Genomic DNA, 23,585 nt, shown 5'->3' on the forward strand with positions numbered 1-23,585 from the left:
AAGATCTGTCTCTTGGTGTCATTGTGTTGCAAAGTCTGGAAACCTCTTGGATTTAAAAGTGAAAATCATTTAACAAAATCCATATTTAATTTGCTTAAACACACGTGATTCTGTGGGGCTGGTACATCCCAGTAAACTTGGTCCAAAAATGAGGCTCTCCTGCCCTCCACTGGCAATGCTGAAAACATTTTTTTCTTTTTTACACATCCATTACATCATCATGGTTTCAGATGATTCCCACTAATAGGAAATATTAGGTCATGACGACTGGCACCAATCAAAGAGACCCTCTGTTGTTTTCATTTGAAGCCCAGTGAGGTGGCAAGTGATGCCATGAATGATTCATTTGGTGAGCTGTGACACAAGAAAGACGTGGCTTCACACCATATGATTAAACAGTTATTATTAGGTGGCTTACATGAAGAGAAATGCCAGAAGTGTGCACATAGCCTGTAGTCAACTTAGAGCAATTAAAAATCCAATATTGTATTGACTGTAGGCCTGTGTGTTGCTGTGAGCTGCTGTTAACACCAATGGGATTATACCTAAATATTGACCTTGAATTTTTGTATGATACATTATGATTAAATCCTGGTTTGGCCTATATATTTATACAGATGGGGAAGGGAACAGAGCTTTATATAGGGGTTGTGTTCAAGCTCAGGAGGTTTGGTGAATATGTGTGTTATTCCAGTGGTTTTTGGAGAGGGATACTTGCAGTGACTGGCCTACAGTAAGGTAACGACAAAGAATATCCTACCTACCACACACTGGACTATAATCATGCTCCCTGTCTGATTTGGTAAAGCTGCCATATGCTGGAGGACGCACGGGGGGGAACATTTAGCAGCAACTAGATTAAAAATACTTGGCGGAGGTTGATTTAAGGAATTTAAGCCCTGACCCTTTTTCGTCAGGAACGAGCGCCGTTACGTCGGAAGAGCAGCACGAGCCGGTATCGCAGCGACTTTTATTAGACAGAAAGCACCAATATTAATCTGCTCGATATAGATAATAATAACGCGAGAGTTTGCAAGTTGCCTCAAGACTGTAGTTGCAACTGTCAAAGGTGGAGTGGATACGCGCATGACCCAACACACATTACTGTAATACTGTACACGGCCGCCGAGATAATATCCGTATAAAAAACCGAAATAATCCCGAGGTAAGGAGCCGAGGAGTGTACCAAAACCGACCGGGGTTTGGCGTTTCTGCTCGTTTTCCTTCGCTTCGTTTCCTTTTACTCTAACCAAGTGTTTCGCCGCCGTCGAAATTACTGCACTAAATATATTTTTGTGCCTCCCTTTAGCTCCAGCCAGCGCAAGGATTTTTTTTTTACTCCTCCTTCGTAATAAAGTCGCCATTTTGCTTCACTGCCTATATAAACCATCCCGTATTCTAATATTTTTCCTTCAAGGAGTCGAGGAGCTACCTATCTTCCCTGGCTATTTCTCATATTTCTGGAGTGTTTAACGAGAAGACAGAGGTTGAAGAAGTGCCTCGTGGTATGCTATACATATTAATGCAGGAAAGGAGGGGGGCAAGGCAATTGGAAACTGGGAATAAGGTGAAAGTATCCAGGATTTCTTTTCATGTGCAGACGAAAATTGTAATTTCTCTTCTCCTGCCCTGCTCTTTTTTTCTCTTGCACCTCGTCGTCGTCCGCAGAGTAGGGGGGGACAGGACGACGGTGACGACTGTCCACTTCCTTTCAGGCCCCCCAACCCCTGTCTGACCGGTCCTTGACGCACAGCAGGTGTGATTGCCATGTAACAGAACATTGGTGGAAAAACGCCCACTTTAGGTGCCTGTCTCCTGACCCCCTCCTCCCTCACGTGGGTGACCCGGGGCCACCCGGCCCTTAGTGCTGGGTGACTGCCCGACAGTTCAGGTAGGTGTGGCCGACAACAGAGTGTGAGCACTCTTAATTTTTCTTAACCACATAAATAGGCAACTCTATAACCTTGTTGTAGTTGACACACACACACACACACAAACACACACACAGCATGGCAGTGTGCCACGTGCGGAGCTAAAATACTTATTTCCAGGTTGGTTTGTCAGCAGATTGTGTGAGGAGATGTGAGTGGGTGTCACCAGGTTTTGTTGTGTCTAGCTAAATGTATGGTAATGTAGGACTGTCGTTTACTTGTAGAAATAGTCTTTTGTGAAAACACCAGCTGCAATGTGCTGAACAAATGCCAAAGCTAGAAAGTGTTATTTCCTAAAGAATATTATAGGAATGCCCGGAAACAAAAAAAAAAAAACCATTGTGTGCAAAAAAAGTCACAATCGCAACTCACAATTAAATATTGCAAGCATATTGATAAATGAGCAGTCTATTTAGCTGTGCTTTTATTTCTCTCACCGCCCCATCTGTCTATTTTAAGTACTTAAAGTCTTCACACTCTGACACATCATACAGAAACAGGAAGGTGTCTTGTGTTGGTGTGTGTGCAATATTTCTGCAACTGTGTGCATCGTGCAGCGTGCTCGCAGTGCCTCTTAGAGTCAAATTTATTAACAACTTATAACAAACTGTGAGCATACTGTCACAGTGACAGATGAGCCGTTATCGCTCAATGTACAGTGAGTAGCATGGCGTGTAAACGGACACTGAGTGGCCCCCACTGGGTGACCCTTTGTGTGCTGTTGTAATTCATTAGGAGGAGTGACATGATTGTGTGCTAAGAGAAAGCATGCTGGATCGTAATCAGTCCCACTTAGCATAATTAGCGATTGTCAGCCTTCATCCATTAGACTGTCCCATGCTGGTAGGGAATGAGGGTTCGGCACATGGAGCCCCAAACTGACATATAGGCTTACTATGGATGATGGTGACATGATGTTTGTGATGGATTGGTGAAGGCTGCTGTGTAATCTGTCTAGCAGTCAACAAATGAGGATTAGCTCTAACTTAAAGGAACAGTGTGTAGGATTGGGGGGGATTTAGTGGCATCTAGTGGTGAGAACAGCAGACTGCAACCAGCTGAAGCTTCTCACGTTTAGGATTTCTTCGGCGTTCATTGTTCAGGAGGTTTTTACTGGGAGTTAAATGATTCGCAGAGGTCTCTTCTTCTGCAGAACAGATGGGTCAAATGATTCAAACCAGTAAAATCACTGACACATAACAAATCAGTGTTTCTCCTACACTGTTTGCTAGCTTAGCCCCTCCTGGTATGTGCTTGCGTTTTTCTCTGATAACTTAAGATCCAATCGTTCAGGAGGTTTTAAGTGGAAGACAAATTATTTGCAAAGGTCTTTTCATCTGCAAAACAGATGGATCAGGTGATTAAAGCCCAGTAAAAACACTGAATAAAGAAGTCTCACTTAACAAATAAGTGTTTCTCCTATGCTGTTTGGCATGTCACATACAAGCCGCTAGCCTAGCACCTGCTAATGTGTGCTCGCCTTTCTTCTCTGATAACCTAAGATCCAGACATTCAGGAGGTTTTTAGAGGAAGCTAAATTGTCCACAGAGGTCTCCTCCCCTACAAAACAAACAGACCCAGTGACTTTAACAGGTAAAAATACAGAATAAAGCAGTTTCACAAACACTAAAACAGGCCAATCTAGAGCCAGTGTTTGGTTTATCTGTTCTTGGCTTCTGTGGAAACATGGCTGTGCAACATGGCGATCTCCATAGACAAGTCCTGCCTCCCTATGTAGATATAAATGACTCATTCTAAGGTTTCCAGGTGAATATACACTGAAGAAAACATACTTATGATATTCTATTTCTGCCAATATATCCCCCTAAATCCTACACACTGGACCTTTAGGGCAAAATAACTTTGCTGCTGACCACGTGACCCAATCAAGAGATCCATCGCTTGTTTTCATAATAAAGAAAGAAGCCATAAAAGCAGCTTTGCACCCCTCCTTCCCTCCCCTTGACTCACCTTTTGTCTAATGGGCAGAACATGGAGTTAGTGTGTAAGTGAGAGTATTGATTTTGAAATGAAACATGGAAGGTCGCACCCTCATTACCACTGCAGATGATGTGTGTGCCTCCACTCAGATAACCTTCAGTCCAGTAGCACCGATGATGGCCGACATGGAGAGAGTGCACTGTAGAACAAGGGGACGGCATCATCGCAGTGGACGTTGCTAATAATGTTTGGACAAGCAGTGGAACAGGATTAATGAGCGTCAGAAAGCATCCCAACATGGCCTCTAGCTACCAATCTCTCCTGTGTGTTTTTGTACCCCCTCAACTCACATTGCAGGCATGGAGAGCCCAAGTGGCCCCAGGCTTGGGAAGCTGTCCTCATCAGGGCTGCCAAGGGGCCGGACCCCCAAGCATGGACATCCCCAGGAGCCTGTCAGAACCACGCCAGGCCCTGAAAACAACAACAAACACAGTGAGTGACGAGCTGCCGCACTTCGTTAAATGAAAACAGTGTGTGATTTTAGATCTACGCAGCGCTTCTTCACAGATTGTTTTAAGTATGGAGAAGCTTTTGTTTGTGTCACCCAGGTTTGCTTCAGGACATGCCATACTAACACATATGTGATGGTTGAGATTGTGTTCATCCAAATGTGTCTGTATGCCATTGCCTTTCAAATGGCTGGACTTTTTTTTTTAGCATATAAAAGCACTAGTCTGGCTGTTCATAGCTTCAGTGTCATTTCTCGAGGATTTGATCAACATACCACACATATAACCGTCTCAGTTGCTTTTTTGAATGGGTTATATTTTACCAAGAATCAATGGTTCCCCAGCCTCAATGTAATTTTACCCCTCTCACCACAGAAGGGCCTGGAAACTACAGCATTTTTCCTCCGACTGCCTTACAGTGAGAAAACCAAACAAACAAGTATTGCCAAGCACTGACATTAGTGAAACCCTAAGCCATCTGGATGGAGATGGAAGATTTTGGAAGGAGAGAGCCGGGCTGGGGGAATTATGTTTCAATCCAATAACCAGCAGATCATCATGACTTTGTTAATAGAGTCAGGCAGACTTGGAAAACTGGGGCTGTTCTAATATGACCCAGTTGTTTTGGTTGCTACAAAATAGCCCCTCATTCCCAGACACACATAGCACCAGCACTAGACTAGGTGCTTCAATTTGTTTTCTTTCCATGTTAATATTCAGCCCTGTAGGCTGGATTTGCATGCCTGTGTGGGTGCGTGCATGTGTGTGTGTGCTTGCTTGCTGTGGACAGTAATACAAAGCTTATTGTGCTAGACCGAACTCAAGAGGGCAGGAAAGCATCGGACAGTTTTTCTGAAGCAGTTTATTAAATAGTTTTAATTCTGCGTCTTAATCTGCTCAATCTATTGATAGTTTGCAGTATATCACAGGCTCCCAGCACAGTTCCCTACTCTTTATTTTATACAGGCTGCCAGCTGATGTGTTGTTTTGCTCTTAAAGAATTTATTGTGGCTGAACACAGTGCATTTGAATGACAGGCTTTTCTCTGCAGCCTCTCAGAGTGTTATGTTTTATAGATTTTTTTGCACTTTATTACTCAATAAACAAGATGTGTTTATAAATCAATCAGTGCGAAGTTGGTAGTGGTCTCTGCACTGATCGTTTTGAGACTGAAGGCTAGAATTGAGAGATGCACACTTGGCTGAGGTTCACTAATGAGTGCCGCCAATGATTGTGTGTGTGTGTGTTCAGATAATGCTTTTTCAGGTAATGGTCCTGGTCTTTACGGGACTTTTTCTGGTAACTTAAGACTACCGTTTCTGCATATCTGTTTCGTTTTCTTTTTCCATGGTTGATCTGCTTTGACTCTCATTAAAGTGGAGCTTCTCAAAAAATACCGGCACAGTAATTATATCAGTGTTTTTGATAGTGCAAGTCTGTGCTAAGGACAGCTTCCAGCACAATTTGATTGCACAAGATAAAAATCTACATTCCACAATGTTGTAGTTGAAGAATCTCATCTTGTTTGGCTGGAAAGTTGCTCTTATCTGGAACATTACCAGGGGTTTCCCTAGCCTTTGGAGAGGCTTAGTTGGTAACATTGCCAGTGGACTGAGTTTTATGTGATTATGAGGTTTGAAGATTCTCTAAGAACATCCAGCAACCTTAAAGGGAAACACAAGGCTACTGGAACACATGCAAGAACCCAGTGTAACAGTAGAAATTGATTCAGACACAAAGCGAAGCATAAGAAATGCACAAGGAATTTCACATTTTCATCTCAAAAGGCACTTGATTATAGTGGCATTAGCAGGCACACCATAACTGCAGAGTGTAATGATTCACTCAGATGTAGCTGAGGCTAAAGCAAACAAGATATTCATTGACTTTGATTGGACTTTCTGTAGCTCCTTCAGCAAAACACCAGCTCTGTCTACATGTTTTTCAAACAACAGAGCCATCTTCTCCAATCTGGCCTCCTTTGCTTATTACTCATCTGTGTCTGGCTCGAGCGTTCTGTAGCTAATGATGAGGAGAAATGCTACACTGCTAATCATAATGAGCCTGGCGCTAGCTTGTCTATCCCAGGGGGACTTTGAGTCTCGGTTTGGGGAAACAAAGGCATCAATATCTAAGGCTCCCTGTGGAGGTTTTTCAGCGCTCAGTCTATGTCCATTGTGTACACCGTGTGCTCTTCAGATAACCAGGTACGGCATTATCTGCCCTCCTCCCGCTGGTCGAGTTTCATTTTTCATTCCGTGTCCATGGAAAGTTTGGACTGTTCAACCTTGTTGTGTTATCACTTCTCATGCTGATCGATAAATGTCCTTGTCGGAAACTTTGCATGATGTAACAATGAAGAAATCCTGTCTGGTTGGAGTATTTCTGTGCAAGTGGTTTTACTGAAATCCCTCTATGATTTTATGCACGGAAACAAAGACTGCAAATCGGGTTTGTGTGCTTTCCTTGAGTGGTGCGGTTGAGCTGTCACCTTGCCACACCAGACAACTTGCAGGAAAGGATGTGGTCCTTGAGGGTGACTTGCTCGCTCTTTGTCTTTCTCTTTTCTTCCTTGCTCTCACATTTTTTTCACATTAGCATCTTATTAGAGGGCTAGTTTTGTCATTTTTTTTCTCCACCAGCGGTCTAAGCTGTTAAACAACCTACAGTGAAAGTATTTGGACAGAACTAATGCTGCTCTGCCAAATGCTTTAGGCAAGCCCTGAAATTAGGCTCCTTTCTGCAAACATTAATGCAAGCATAAATGAGTGGAGTCTCGGAGTGTGTGTGTGTGTGTGTGTGTGTGTGTGTGTGTGTGTCTCTGTGTGTGTCTCTCTCTGTGTGTGTGTGTATGTGTGTGAGACCATCCTCTGTCTTTGATGAAGAGTGGTGCAGTACCCAACCTGATCCCAGGACACAATTTTTCCATTGGGCACGCTATGTGTAAGGGGAGGTGGGTGCTCCAGAGTTGGGAGGAGTAGCCTTTATCAGTATGTGCAAGCTCTGCATAGTTTTATATGCTTGTGGCTATGTGTGAATGTTACAGGGACAGTTCACCCCAAAATCGAAATATATATTTTTCCTCTTATCTGTAGCGCTTTTTATCAATCTACATTGTTTTGGTATGAGTTGCAGAGTGTTGGAATATAATGAAAGAAGATGGCACTTGGCTTGTGAAGCTCAAAGCGCCAAAAATACATTCAGAAAACTCACAAACAGTGTCCTTTTCCAGAAATCATCCGGTTATTCAAGATAACCCACAGACAGTTATTGTGAGCAGTTTCATGTAGGAACTATTTTCCTTCAACTGAACTACATCCACCAATCGTATCACCGCCCAGTAGGAAGCATGCATCTACTCATGGACGAAAGGTTCATACTTGTGATAGCATGAGGTGTAAACGTAAATGGTGTCTTCCTCGGCTGAGCTGTTAGCTAGCTCATTGGTACAGTAGATGCATGCTAACTTCTGCACGGTGATACGGCTGGTGGTTGTAGTTTGGCAGAATGAAAATAGTTCCTTCATTGAACCGTTTACAACTAGAACCGCAATGATTAAAGGAGCTATATGTAAGAAATCTAAAGCAAATTGTCATAAAATCTTCCTAATATGTCACAGAGACTAAGGAATAATGTTCATATAACATACTGATCTCACCGACAACAATAGTACAGCCAGAATATTCACATTTAAAAAACATTTTATGGTCTGCAAATCATGTTTATGTTTTGAATTTGTGTTTTGGCCTGTTGCACCACCCCCCGCCGTCTACCAGTCACGCAGTCAGAGTATCAGCATCAGTTAAAGTTACAACTGAGCTACAGCAGCACGGCAAGCAGCATTAGCAGTGTCCCGGTACATAGCATTAGCAGTCTCCTCAGCTGTATCCCAGCAGTAGCGTTAGCAGCAGAGAAGCCGGACTTGCTTGAATGGTCCGCTGGAAAACCGAAGATCAAGGACGCGGCGACGCGGCCCTGCCACGGCAGTCACCCGTGGGCAAACAAATCGGTCTCCAGCGTGCTGCTGTCCAGCAACCTCGAATCTGTAGGGGAGGGGGGGCAGACACGACTCGCGGCAGTATTTTGAATATGAGTGCAGTAACCGTTTTGGCCACATTCTTACATACAGCACCTTTAATTGATTGGTTGTCAAGTTTTGTTTTTTTTTTCGTTTTTTTTTTAAGATTATTTTTGGAGCTTTTTTGCCTTTATTGTACGGGACAGAGTGAAGGGAGTTGAGAGAGAGAGTGACATGCAGAAATGGTCGCAAGCCGGAGTCAAACCTGCGACCGCTGCAGCGAGGCATTGGCTCTGTACATGGGGCGCCGGCATTATCCACTACGCTACCGACGCCCCCGGTTGTCAAGTTTTAAATTAATCTGGGGTGTTGGTGGCTTAGTGGATAGAGCAGGCGCCCCATGTATGAGGCTGTTGCCGCAGCAGCCCAGGTTCAACTCCAGCCTGTGGCCCTTTCCCGCATGTCATTCCCTCTCCCCCCCTTCATGTTTAGCTGTCCTATCAATTTAAGGCAAAAACGCCCCCCAAAAAGTTTTAAATTAATCTGCAATGAATTCGATCATTGATCCACTGGTTTGAGTATTTGAGGGCGTCCTCTTGGTTTTTGAAAACACTGACATTGACAAACAACCAATCTATTAATCGAGAAATACAGATTATTCAACAATGAAAGCAGTAGTTGCCTTAATCAGGCAATCGAGCAACAATTTATTGGTCACATGGAAATTATGTGATCCCATTAGCTCCTTTGGCTTGTGCACTGTAATTTGTCCTCTTTTGTTTTGCGTCTTTTTACATCATTTGCTGCTGCTGCTTCATAATTGTCCTTATGTCTGCATAGTTGTGGTAATCCATGGTTTCTGGCTGTGGAATTTTTTTTTATTCACTATAAGGCACATGCCTCCTCTTCTCTTGCCGGAGTCTTCTCTTGGATTGCCACGTAGAAAAAAGGTCACCAGGCTGAACGGTGCTGTCTAGGATTAAGTCAAGTTTTGTTGAATCAAAGGATAATACAGTTCCTCATATCCTGATAGAAACTAGTGTTGCACGGTATACCGGTACTAAAATAGTACTGCGGTACTAGAGTATTCCAAAAGGTACTATACTGCATTTGGAAAATACTTTGAAATTGATTCAATTCATTAATTTAGTTAATTTATTTTACTCAATTATGCACACAAACGCCTTTCTTGTTCCTATTGGAGCACAGATTGCACAAGTGGTGTGTATGACAACACCTATCAACGCATCACGTATCAACATCCGCAGCTGGCGCATGTGAAAAAAGACAAGAGAAAGTCTGCCTCGCAAAGGGAGACAACACGAGACAACACAAACTTGGTGGAACATTTGAGTTACCAAACCGTGACGTCCGTACCGAGGTACTGACCGAACCATGATTTTTTTGGTACCGTTACACCCCTACTATTTATTGTTTTAAAGGTTTGTATCCAAAAGGACTTTTCCTTAGGAAAAGTACCGAAGAGTTTCGAAAAGTATCGAAATTCATATTGATATTGGTACCGAAACAAAGACTTTGGTATCGTGACAACACTAATAGAAACTGATGCGGTACGGAGGTTGTCCAGTTTATTTCCAAGGCCTGTACAATGGTTAGCAGGATGCTCAATCAACTGGTGCCCATTCTTCTCCATCTTTTCCTCGATGTTTACAGATGTCTATATTTGAAAACATCAAACTGCCTAGCTAGCCATTAGCTAACTAGAAGTTGGCAGAAGGAAAGTTTACAGACTGGTGAGTTGATTTCCTCATCCTGATGAGAGACTTGCAGCCACACACCACTGACAAAGTGGCGATTGGAAACATCCGCACCTGACCTGGCGTGACGTACTTTACATTAAGTTACACTTAACATTTATCTTGAGTAAAGGAGTCGTGATTTCTGGAAAGAGATACTTCCAACACTTGGCATCTCACACCAAAACAGTCTATATTGATAAATAGCACTTAAGGTAAGAGGGAAAATATGTATTTTGGTTTTTGGATGAACTGTCTCTTTAAATGTGCTATCTTGTGCTCTTTTTGTTTGTGTTTACATGTCTGCGTGTGTGTATGTGCACAGCCATGGGTGTTCTCAAATGACAGTCCACTACTCTGACTGCAGGACCTTCATTTCAGGCCCACAGACGCCATCTGCTGACCCTGCATATTTGCCTCAGCAGCAATCTCTCGCTCTCCCTCTCCGGCTATTGCTTTCTCACACTTTCTCTCGCTCGTTTGTTGTCCCATTCTCCACGCATAACTGTCACTCCTTTCCTTCTCATCCTTCCCCAAACTCCTCATCTTTCTCCTGGCTCACTTGTTTGGCAGTATCATTAGCAGAAGCAGTGAATCCCCGGGCCGCTGGCCTCACCTTCCACGCCACCTTCCACCCCATCTCTGCAAATCGCTGTTCGTACTCTCACCCACTGTCCCCACTCCCCATCCTCACCCTCCTCATATTTCACATATTTTGTAGCTCTCACCTGCTGATGCTTTGAGTCTCCCAAATTGGTGAAATACCAAAAGATAAGATCGATAAAGAGCTATAGATTGGAGAATGTTTGTTTTGGGATGAAATTGAATTCTGGTGCTTTTCTCAGCCTGATGCTGCATCTCGTTTTGAGGAGAGTCCTTTGTCATCTTTGTCACACCTATATTTGGCAGGCTTGAGGATGGCAGATGAGAAGGAGTACAGGGAAATGGGAGAGGAGAGAGATTGAGTCGGTGAGTCACTGTCCATAAGGAGGGCACAGCAAACAGTCTGGAGCAGGCATTGTCTGTCTGGCTCTTATATACTGCATGCGCAGTTGCATAAACACGCGCCTTTTTCCATGGGTGCTGGTATATGTGTGTACTGTGACGTGTCTCAGAGCATAAATGACAAATTCCACCGTGATTTGTGTATGTTTTTCAAATCTTCTCTTCAGTCAGTCTTACATTTAAAAATGTTTTATGTGCTTTGCTGTCAGCTCACCTGTCGGCATCTTCCCCCGGAGGAATTCACTGGCCGCATATGTGGCCAGTCATCTGAAGCTGTTGTGATTGGATGTCACTAAACATGCTATTGGCCGTGGGCCAAACGGGCATCAGGCGATAGATTAGGTTTCCAATAATATGAAGCATGCAGCTGATGTGGAAGGCTGTAAAATCAATGCAGGTCTGAAGAGGCTGTTGAGGTACTGTGAGTCACAGGATTATGTAGCAGGAATCTCAAGCCCGGGCTCTTTTCTTTGATTTGGCTGCTGTAAGTGTGGTTTAGTGGTGCTAGTAAACTGAGCCTACCACAGGTCTGTGTGGTGATTCCTGGACTCCACACAAAGTGATTCCCTCTCCAGACGTTCAGACCGCTCAGAGCAGTGAACAATAGTTTTTGCTTAGGACACTCATTCTTCTCAGACTGGGCACTAATTATCACTTATTTAGTAAGAAGATCTCCAGCTCAAGTCTGTTTATCACAGAGTCACAGAGTTGCACAAACCCTGATATCAAGTATAATTATACACTATGCACTGAACAAATAGATCTATCAAAGCTACCACATGTAGAATGTTTGAACTCACAAGTTTGGTACCAAGGGTGATCTTATGAGAAAGGGATAATTTCAGGACGGGGGTTGTGGAGGTCAGTGTGGTCACATGACCAAGTGGCATGTAGCCTCCAGTACATTACATATATGGTGTTTCTTAAAGTACAGAGGCAAAGCAAGAGTCCTTCCTAGCATTCGGTGAACACATATCAGAACAGGCTAACAAGTGCCCTCAGGTGTGCGTCATTAACCTTCAGCAGACTGAGGGGGTTTCTGGGTACTGTGAATTCTGGCACTCTCTTAAGTTGTTGTATAATTACTGGATTACACTTAAAAAAAAAACAAACATATAGGCCAAATGAAACTTTTGTGTCACTTATCACTCCATCATTGCTATAAAGATTAATTTCAAAACGTTTATGTTTTGTCTTAATCACAGCATTCCAGAGCATTTGGCAGTGGACACTTTGGAAAGCGGAAATCATGAGGTTTCTGTCAGTACTTTTTTAGGCTTGTAAGATAAAAACTGCAGATATTAATCCAAATAAATGGCACATTTATCTAAATCCTGCAGGTTTCGTTGAAGAGGCCCCACCTTCACTTCCAGTAAATCATGCTCAAAGAATTGTGGGTACTTTATAGCTGCTGGGGATACACATATGCATCCTTTAAAATTATCTGAAGGACAGACTCTGTCCTCTGTAGAATTTGAAGGATCCTTGACATTGGAACAGTCCTTAGGCGGGATTTGAGGACGTAACATCCTTGAATTCAGTCATTTAGTCATCCTTCCTTGACTTTGAGAAACACCCTTAGTGTCAATGAATAGTAACAGTAAAACGTGTAAGTCAAAACTCAACACTAAAATGTGTTGTTTTTGTTCATGAACATAAAGTCAGCTGTCATTAGGAAAAATAAAAAGTCCTCCTGGTGCCTGCAGTAATATTTTTACTTTTTTTTTTTTTTTTTTTTTTACCAACTTTATTGAGTCACTGACATTGACACTGATATTTGATTGTGGAGGGAAAAAAAACACCACCGTAGCTGTCCTCAAGTGGGCACTGATTCACAGCACTGAACGCACTGCTTGACACATTCGCTCGTGTCTCGCGCAGAAAATAGACCAGACGCCGAAACGATCGCTGCAGGCGCAAGCCGGCCACGGTGTGGATGACACAATCGGTTAACATGGGCGCCAAAAGGAAACTGGCTTCACTTCGAGGCTATTCGCAGCGCTTCCGCGGGCGGTATGGCCTTGGCGTGACAGGTCAGAGAGGGGGGGCGAGCGAGAGGTTCGCGGTCGTTTATAATGTAATGTTATAGATTATTGTTTTATGTGTTTTAATGTGTAGGTATGTAAATGTTTTCAAAGACGTTTATGTTGAAATAAAAATACCTACAAGTAGTTTGCCCTCTTGTGGACATAATGCGAAAAAAAAAATGTAATGGTTCGAACCTATGAATTATTTTTAGAAGGAATATTCAAATGTCATTTTTGAGCAATTTTGACAGCCCTAATGTGTGTACATCTTGAGTCCACCATGTCAGTGATGTTCCACAGTGTGTCGCTGCAATGTGTAGCTAGCGGTTGCTAATTTGCGGCACTACTGTGCAAAAAAAAAAAAAACAATCAAAAAACAAACAAACAAAGAAAAACGTCCATTATTCACGTAGGCTTAGTTCTGACATAGCACTGCCTGTGTGCAACACTAAAATAATGTTTCACGCTGATCACCATTTAATATTTTATTGGGGATGTATGGTCACCCATTGGTACCCTAATAGTAGTACACTGTCACAATTCTTTCTGGTATTATTCTTCATTCATGCTACAGTCTAGCTATAACTTTACTACACTGTTATTTTGCTATGTTGGTCTTTTCTTTACACAAGATATTTGAAAGATGTCTGCCCATCCTGGGAGACGGATCTCTCCTCTGTCATCTTCCTGAGCAATAATTTGAGAAAACACATTGATATTACTTTATACTACAAAGGCGATGACTTAATGTGATTTCAGTCAAGCTTTAATTGAGGAAATATATTTATGAAAGCATCTTCCTACCTAGGAAAGCCGTTGTCCATTTTGTCTAGCACCAACATATAAGTCATTGGCACACATTGTGGCTCCGAGGTAGAGTGGATCGTCCACTAATTGGAAGAGCAGCGGTTTGATTCCAGGCTCCTCCAATCTGCATGGCATAACATCCTTGAGCAAATATTGAACCCCAGATTGCTCCTGATGGCTGTTCGATCGGTGTGTGAGTGTGTTAAAAACTGAGTAACAGGTGGCACCTTGTATGGCAGCCTCGAATGGGTGAATGTGTCATAGTGTAAAAAGCGCTTTGAGTGGTCGGATGACTAGAAAGGCGCTATATACAGTACAGAACATTTACCATTTATGATTTAACTACTATAGACTTAGAGGAGGTGAAATGGCACAACATTTTGTATTTTGCAGTGTTTTTCAGAAAAATCCCAGCACAATATGATAACAAATTAGTCTGACCATGTTTGTGTGTGTGTTGTCAACAAGTGTATCTGTGTAAGAGATTAGCATATACACAGTTATACAAAGAGAGAGGGGGAGAGAGAGAGAGGAGAGAGGGAGGGAGGAAAAGACAAAGAGAGTGAGAGCCAGACTCACTGAGAGAGTCTGGGTTTCTTTCAGTTAGTCAGTGTCTGGGTTGCAAGACTGTTCTGGTGCTGCTCCACCTCTCTTCTTCTTTTTTACTCACTGTCTGGAAGCAGGCCTGACAGGGAGGGAATTATGGGGACGTCTTCAAAAAGAGGTGCGTATGAGATGGGACGGTTTGTGCTGTGTGTGTACGTGTGTGTGAGAGGGGGAGAGACAGAGAGGAGCAAATTAGAGTACAGGATGAAAAATAACGTGTAGGAAAATAGGAAGTAGTAGGAGGTGTGTTTGTGTGTGCATGCGTGTGAGTAAAAGTGCTGACGTGCCACTGAACAGAGAATGTGTGTGAGAGGGGAAAGTTGTAGAGAAGTAAATGGATAAACTTTAAAGCAGACATGGCAGTCGGGACGGTGGTTACACTCACTGTAAACCAGGATGGCTTACACATTAAGGAGGCAGTTACACACTGTCAGTGTGTTTACCCTGCACTGTGTCCAGGTGTATCAGTTTCTCCATCTATTGTCTGTTGAGATTGAGGAAGTAGTGATACTGTGTCTTCTTTCCATGGCTGTTGTGTCAGTGGTGAGTGGTGTTTGTATTTGTGTGTGTTGTCCTTCTCTAAACTACAGTATGTCTAAACCCTACTGTGCAGACACAGACAAAGGCTCCTGTGTGAGTGTTTGTCGAGGAAAACAAATGACTGTTCTGTGTGCTCGCCTGTGTGTGTGTGTGTGTGTGTGTGTGTGTGTGTGTGTGTGTGTTTGTGGGTAATGTGTGCACCCTTGCTATCAGGGGGAGCAGTTGCAGGCGTAGCTAGGAGAACTCAGAGGTTATTTGAGATCATTAGGCAGCTGCCAGCACTCCTGGGTCCTGGGTCTTCTCTTCTCTTCTCTTCTCTTCTCTTCTCTTCTCTTCTCTTCTCTTCTCTTCTCTTCTCTTCTCTTCTCTTCGTCAGGGTTAACCAGTGCGGAGCAACAGTTGCAGACAGCTGGGAGCGAGTCATACTCTGACATTAGCTGAACAGCTGTTTTATCCCCGTGGCCTGTGCCTGAGAACCGGGGTTTAGATTTGACACAATGGGCCTGCTTTGTTTCATACCAAGACAATGGTTGTGATTGCTGAGCGCCACAGTGCTCTACCCATACTCGAGCAGGCAAAGCAAAGTAGATACTGAACACATATTTATTGTGTTTAGCATATATCACCCCAGGAAAGACAAGTTTTACGTTTCATTTTTTCACAGTTAAGTTTGCACCCGCAGCTGCACTTCCTTGGCTTGTGTGTGTACATGCCTATTTGCATCGTAGCCCTCTGTATGTAGGCCTAATTGTTCTGCTCGCTGGAAAGAGGCCTCTGATAGTGGTAACTAAGACAAGTGGATCTTATTCCCATAGCAACAAGAACATATCTTTCCCAAGAGCAGAATTCATTAATTATGCCTTTCTTTTACAAGACCTTTATTTTCTAAGACAGGAATTAGAATGCATGCTCAATTTCCTCCTCAACACAAGAGCTGCACCGCCGACTGCATCACCTCCCCAGCTGCTACCCAGACAGCTAATAGAGAAATGCTCTGTCGCCGGGAGAATATTAATACACTCATATCTATGCACACGCATCACACTCACACACACTGGTAATGGTTTTGTGTACTTGTTTGTGTGTCAGTGTGTGCTTTTTTTATGCATGTATTTGCACCTTGTGTCATGAACTATTCCCAAACACAGCCAGCAATGCTGTGCTACTTCTCATTCAATCTTATTCAGCCCTGCCTTATTTTCTTTCTACCTTATTATTGTGAGGCTGAAGTAAAAGATTACATATAATCCGTCAGCCCGCGTTTGTGTCTGTGCCTGAGTGAGAAACAAAAAGAAGACAAATGAGGGGAAAAGGGAAAGTTGATACTGTGTAATAAAACAAAGGGAAATGAGAAGGGGAGGTCGTGGCAGGTTAACATTAACATCACTGACAGGGAGAGATGCTTTTTGGGTCGAAGGCGATCCTTTTGCCAACATGAGCTGTTTTTGTATGTGCAACGATGGCGGGAAGTCAATTCATTTATTTGATGAAAAATCCTCCCAGCCATTTTTATAATCCTGGTGGGCACACGGAGTGCTCTGATCCAGTTTGGGATGCACCACAAATGAGCTGCACTAGGCATGTGTGCATCCTGTCGCTGCTTGTCAATGAGTTTGCAGGAGAAGAAAGCAGTTGGCAGACACAATGTCGTGTTCCTCAGCATGGGGAAGTGAAACAGATTCAAAAGGGAGTCTATGCAAGACCACTGCTGCATTCCACTTCACAACAAAGGACTATCATCTCCACTTCAAGTAGCTTCCCTTTGACATTCTCTAGATCTGATATGACTGAATAGGCTCCAGCAGCACCTCTGTCTCCTGCTCGCCTTGTTTCTGCTGCCGCTCTCCGGTCTTGCTAGATCAATGCAGGGGGAGTTGAGAGCACATGTAAAGATATATCACTCTGAAGAGCAGAGTACAGCCTCAGCTCCTACCTGCAGCACTGTCATTCAGTATTCTGCTTGGTCAGAGGAAGAAGTCATCTGCCTCTGCAATTCTCTCCTCTCTCCCTCAGCATCCGCTGCTCTCCCTCTCCTCCCTTTGCCCCCCCCCCCAGCCCCCACCCCACCCTCCCTCCTCTTCTTCCACATGCATACACTCATCCCCAGCTCTCTCCATCTTCCTTCCCTCTCTCAAGCAGCACTGTATAGAGGAAATAGAGTGCAGGGCTGATAGTGCAGAGGTCTAATTGTAGCCGAGAAGAGAGCAGTAATGAGCCAGTGTACCGCCTTTTCTCCAAAGTTTTGCATGGAGAAAGATTGGGAAGGGTGTGTGGAGGGAGAGGAAGGCAGAGTGAGAAAGCCAGACATGAGGTGAGAAAAGAGGGAAGCAGCGGTATGAGGGATGGAGAGAGAAAGCAATAGGGAGCAGAGAGAAAGCTGAGGCGGTCGGTCTGCTGTGTGCTGTGTCAGAGGTTCACACAGACGCTAGCGATTTATAGCTGATCTATTTGGCTCAACAGAAGGCCTTTACCCACACTGCCCTCTCTCCCACACACACGCATTCACAAATGCGCTCTGTTCTCCTGTTTATCTGACAGTCACACCCAACATCTAGCTGCATATATTTGTTTTTGTTGTGTCCATATTTAGTTTGAATATGTCACTATATTCAGGGATTTTGAAAAGGGTAATGAGGGTGGGTATTTGTGTAGCTCTGTGAAATGTTCCAACACAAAAATATCATTAATTATTATCTCCTTTCCATGAATATGAAGCACTTGCATTACTAAATGATCTTCTCTCTCTCTCTCCCAGGTCCGGTGTGTGATGAGCCAGCAGAGGGGAAGAGGAAAGGTCGCCCTAAAGCAGAAGTGCAGGAACTGAGAAGCATCCCTGTGAGTATCCCTCTTTGAACTGAGTAGGTGTTTGAAGTGGGCTCCATTTTTCTCCTGCACAGAGTAGGCAGCTCCCCATGAATATGCACGATATACAGTACAGTATAGCGATAATCCTTGCATGTATTGAACTCTCTCTTCCTCACCCCTGAGCAGGCCCATATGATAGTACAATGGAAGGAAGAGTTTAAGCGCCGCTCCAGGGTTAAGTGTCCGTGTTCAGGCTGCTGGTTAGAGTTTCCCAGCATCTATGGCGTCAAGTACCACTATCAACGCTGCCAGGGGGTGAGTCACTAACCTCTGTTCTTTCCTGCTATGCGGCTATTTCCACCTTTTGCTTCAGAGTAGACTTTAACACTGGATCACAGTAAAAGTGCTGAAGAAAAGATTCAATAGAAGGACTATCACAGTCTGTGATGAATTACCTGCACAGTCAGAGTTTAAAGGGACAGGTCACCCCATTATCAAAAAATGCATATTTTCCCTCTTACCTTGAGTGCTGTTTATGAGTATAGAGCTTTTGTGTGAGATGCAGAGTGTTTGAGATGCCTGCCTTCTCTCAAATATAATGAAACAAGATAGCACTCAGCTTGTGGCGCCTAAAGTGCCAAAAAATACATTTGAAAAACTCAACAGCAGTGTCTCTTTCCAGAAATCATGACCCGGTTACTCAGGAAAATCCACAGACCTTGTTGTGAGCAGTTTCATGTAGGAACTGTTTTCTTTGTACTGAACTACACTCACCAGCCTTATAAGTGTGCAGAATGAAACACGCATCACCACTGAGCTAGCTAACATTGCAGCTAAACCGAGAAGGTCGCCTTTAATGTTAACATCTCGCGCTGTCACAAGCCTCTTTTCTATGAGTATGATCATGCACTGATCATACATATACTTCCAAAAAGTAATGCACCACAATTCATATATAACCCACCTAATCATGAGCTAGTAAGTCATGTATAACCCAGGTAATGGGGGAAGCTGTGCTCTCGTAAACAATGCACCAACCGGAGTAAATAAGGAAGTAGTATAAAAGCTGAAGTCCTTGGAAGAAGGCAGGATGAGGTGATGGATGGGTCAAACAACACTGGACTTTCCCCTAGGAGACTGATGTTTGGGACCGTGTGATACCAGTGAGTGTGAGTTATTTTAAGGTACATCATCACCATGTTTCTTTTCCTAAACCTAACCTACATAACTTTACACTAAGTATATAACATTATTCATTGGGCACTAATTCATTAGGTATCATACGAACTGTTGTACAAGGACATGCCGAGTAGATCCGTGATGATACTGTTGGTTGGTATAGTTTGGTAGAAAGAAAATAGTTCCTACATGAAACTACTCACAACAAGGTCTGTGGATTATCTTGAGGAACCAGGTCATGATTTTGGAAACATATATTTTTAATGCTTTGAGCATCACAAGCCAAGTGCCATCTAGTTCCATTATATTCGAGAGATGGCAGACATCTCCACAGCCAATATCTCGACAACTCACACCAGAGCAATCTAGATTGATAAATAGCACAGGCATTTCGTGATTATTGCGCATACACGAGCTGTTGGGTTGTTTCAAGAGCCTGTGATTTGTCATCTGAATGCCTCCAGTAACAGCTCCCTACTGTCAGTTTATTTTGCGTAGGGAGGGATCTCACTCTAAATCCCCTCTCCTCATGTCTGTGTTTGTACCAGGCCACCGTAGCCGAGAAGCTGAGTCATGGCTGTCCCTACTGTGAGGCAGTGTTTGCCACAAAGGTTCGCCTGCAGAAGCACAAGCTGTGGAACCACCCAGACAGGGTTAGCATGGAGCCCAAGGACGAGCAGCCTAAGCTTCAAAAGACCCCTGTCAAGTCCAACACCAAGAAAAGGTGACTGGGATTTAGAGCTCAAACTCCCACCCACACTGACCCACATAACGGTGTTAGTAACATCATAATGCTGACTGCCCAAAACTGTCCTCCCTCGGTCTGTGAATTCAGGCCCATGGAGAACAGTCCCCCCTCTCCGATGTTCTTCAAAGTGAAAAAGACCCACGAAGTGTCCACGCCCTCTCAGAACGGGGAGCTGGCCCACCAGAAGAGCGAGAGGAAACAGCACAGCCACAGCCAGCCTTCACAGCAGATTCACCAGTCCCAGCCAGTCCAGCCTCAGTCCCAGCAGTCCCACAGCACGTCATCTGACGCAGGGGGCAGTGAAAGTGAAGGAGGCAGCCTTCCGCCGTCTTTCCCTGACGAAGACCCAGAGCGAATGAGGCACAGTAAGATTACAGCATATTTTTTGTCATCGACCACATATTTTCATTTTCTGCGTGTATGTGTTTCACCGTTCCTTGCTCTGTGTTTTTCTCTTGAGCCAGGACGGAAGCAGAAAACGCCCAAGAAATTCACTGGAGAGCAGCCTTCTATATCTGGAACATTCGGATTGAAAGGTAAATACAAGAATTCATCTCAGGCTACACCCACACTAATACGTTTTCATTTTAAAATGCATAACTATTGCTCGATTTACACCTAGCATGCACACTATGGTGTCTTAGAAGCAAAGACTTTTGAAAATGATGACGCAGACCCCCAGGTTTGCTTTCCAATAGGGTCTTATATATCACAACGTGTCATGCCAAAACATTATAGCAAAGCCTACGTACCTGTTTTGATTTGTGTGGGTAGCCATGGCTTCCTCAGGCAATGGATAATGCTTTCCGTATGGCTCTGATATGTCGCTGTATTTGCTTTGCAACGGTTTCCAATCTGTTTTCAGCTGCCTCGACCCTCTTACTCCTTGTTACCACACATTTTTGTTTCATGTCCATATTTCTTTATAGTATACACAGTACACCACCAGTGTTGAACGCAAAAAAATGCAGAGACAAAAACAGGACCAATAATGCATGGTGGCAAATAAGTAAGGAGGTTGGCCTGTCAGAACGACATATAATCCACTGTGCATGCATGCTAGATGTTACGCTGCTAGCATGCTACCAGTGTTAGCAGTCTGAGCATGATATTTAATTTTGCACTTCGATAAGATGTATAAATTGAGCTGTATTACATTCATCAATCTGACAGCTAGTTCATTTTTATATCATTTTACTTCCTGTTGCACAGTGTTTACAGTCTGTTTGAAATCTGCCACGAAAGTTCAATTTTTAACGTACGTGAGGCAAAAAAACAAAACATAAGGGGGAGTTTTTAAACACCTTTGAGATCATGGACGTTCTCATCAGAATGAATTGAATTCCAGTTAACTCCCATATGCATACCTGGTTGTTCATCTAAGCAAAGAAATCTCTGGTCACACTTTTCACCATCTCTGTAGTATTTTTTTAACCAAGTAACCAACTGCAGTGTAGACAGTCTGCTTCCTGTTTATACAGGCACTCTCCCAGTGTACGTGAACGGTCATGTGATATGCATTTTCAGGCATGTAAGTGTGGGCAGAGATTGTTTCTGAAGAGATGCCAAAATGCTTGTGTATACTGTTACATCCCCCGCCAGAGGTCTAGAGGATGGGGGGAGTAACACAATGAAACAGATGGAACTTTCAAAAACAGAAAGAGGCAAGCAAAACAAATCGCCAGTTTAAGGAAGTTTATTTAAAACGAGAATGGGAGAAAGGACCACCAATGAGAAAAGAGCTCCAAAAGGGAACCAGATCGTCTGTAGCAGGGACGCACAATATAAAGAAAAGACTAAACACTGCCAACCAAATACAGCACTAACTTTTTAGCCACATCTTAGAGTCACACAACTGTCACAGCCTTCTGGCCCACTGGTACTGGCATTACTCCTCCTTCATTCATTTATACCCTCTCTGATGAGGAATGACGGAGATCGGCTGGATGCTGGAAAAAGACATTGGAAAACACAAATCAAAAGGCAGAGAAAAATGCTGTTTTAAAATGAAAACCTATCAGTGAGGATGAAGCCTCCCTCCACCCTGTTGCTGACAGTAAAAGATGTTTTTTGGTGACCACTAACAATCCAACAATGCTGTGTGGTAACCTCCTGTGGGGGTGATATTAATAAATAAGTGAATAATTGATGTTCTGAAGAAAAGGTTGTTACTATGAGCGGGCTGATTCATCACCGATTACGGACAATACAGCAGGCCACAGGATGATGATTCACTGATTGAAGGGAAACCATGGGAGGACATACAATATGTACCACTGCTGGACGGTAGATATGAAGATTGTGGATTGTGGGCTCGTTCAAAATAACTTTACAACATTGTGTGATTGGCTGCGCGAGTTATTGTGAATGCTCCCCACTGCTGCTGATCAATGGGGCTGGTCTTTCAACAGTGCTAATGTAACTGTAGAGGTGTTTCATATCCGACTAAATGAATCAGTGACTCACACGCCAAGCACACACCACATACACAGTGCTTTTCCAGCATCTCTCTCTTTCAGTCTCATTCATATGCTGAAAGTGTTCAGTGACTCATATAGCATGCACAAGGCTGTTAACTACTTATCATCACTTATCAAACAATCCATCCACAGTTTGCAAGACTGCTCTTTCTCGCTCTCTTTCAGTCACTGATTCAGAATAACTCAAAACAACCTCTTTCTCTCAGTTCTACCTTTCATTTTTAATATTTTATATCCAGTATCAACTTTCTGTTTATTAGCATTTCTCTTGTTCAGCACTGTCCTCCATCTGCCCTCCTCCTCTCTGCTTGTATCACTCACTTTATCTTGAATACATTCAATGGGAGTATTAATTACTGTCATGCCTGTGTGTCTTTGTGTGTGTTGTAGGTATGACTAAGGTGGAGGAGAAGCTGAAGGCGGGCCGTGCAAAGAGATCAGAGGGGAGTGGGTTCAATGAGGAGCCCCAGAGAAGACCTACTTCAAGTCAGTCCTCCAAGAAAGATCCAGCTACAACCAGCTCTGGTTAGCTCCCAGATTATTTTTTAAAGGCCTAAATAAAATACATAATAAACATCACAAAATAGTCGGGGTGGGTGATATGGCCAAAATCTTCAGTCACAGTATATATTATTTGATTTCACAGTTAAGGTGTATGTCATGATACAGTAATTATTCTATTAACAATAACCATACAGTACTTTATCCCATGTGACTAATTTATGTGGAACTTCTGTAGAAACAAAAATCAGCTACCTCACATGAGACTTTAGTTAAAAACAAGAGATTCAAAACATAAACTAAAATTCTTTCAGTTCAACATGGCAACCCAAATCACCTTACATTGCGAGATCGTAGCCTGCCTCGGGTAGCTCGGGAGAAACATTACTGCCAAAGCTCTACAGGTAGATGCATTTCTACCATCGCACGGTGTATATCGTCACATCACTCATTAGCCCAGCCATGAGGAATGGACAGAGGGGGCAGAATTTACCAAACTGGGCCCCACATCCACTCCAGCGTGGCCAGTGTTGCTTAGACCTTTGCACGGCACCCCCTGGGCCCTGGTGAGGGTCATCTGTACCTTTTGACCCCCTGTGACAGTGGGCCTGTCCCCCAACCCTACAGATAGTGATATAATGCTACTGCTAATGATTACTTTGATTATTGAGTGTTTAATTATGTCAATTTAATCAATCATTTAGTACATAGAATGTCAGAAAACTGTGAAA

At 43.4% G+C, this 23,585-nt stretch overlaps 1 protein-coding gene across 9 annotated transcripts in view; it reads left to right on the forward strand.

Annotated features, from left to right (window-relative positions):
- Positions 1-872: 872 nt before the first annotated feature.
- Positions 873-23,585, forward strand: part of znf512b (zinc finger protein 512B) — a 38,341-nt gene continuing 15,628 nt past the window's right edge. For 2 of the 9 annotated variants that reach the window (XM_049580627.1, XM_049580633.1), the window contains exons 1-8: positions 873-1,891; positions 4,230-4,364; positions 17,897-17,976; positions 18,133-18,261; positions 19,674-19,849; positions 19,961-20,238; positions 20,338-20,409; positions 22,744-22,878. In XM_049580627.1, the coding sequence (XP_049436584.1) occupies positions 4,232-4,364; positions 17,897-17,976; positions 18,133-18,261; positions 19,674-19,849; positions 19,961-20,238; positions 20,338-20,409; positions 22,744-22,878 (1,003 nt within the window). In that variant the 5' untranslated portion in view covers positions 873-1,891; positions 4,230-4,231. Of the gene's footprint in view, positions 1,892-4,229; positions 4,365-14,591; positions 14,720-17,896; positions 17,977-18,132; positions 18,262-19,673; positions 19,850-19,960; positions 20,239-20,337; positions 20,410-22,743; positions 22,879-23,585 lie in introns of those variants that run through there. The other 7 variants (XM_049580631.1, XM_049580632.1, XM_049580628.1 and 4 more) reach the window with 7 other exon arrangements.

The sequence above is a fragment of the Epinephelus fuscoguttatus genome, linkage group LG7 (genome assembly GCF_011397635.1).
Source record: "Epinephelus fuscoguttatus linkage group LG7, E.fuscoguttatus.final_Chr_v1".
Classification (NCBI taxonomy): domain Eukaryota; kingdom Metazoa; phylum Chordata; class Actinopteri; order Perciformes; family Serranidae; genus Epinephelus; species Epinephelus fuscoguttatus.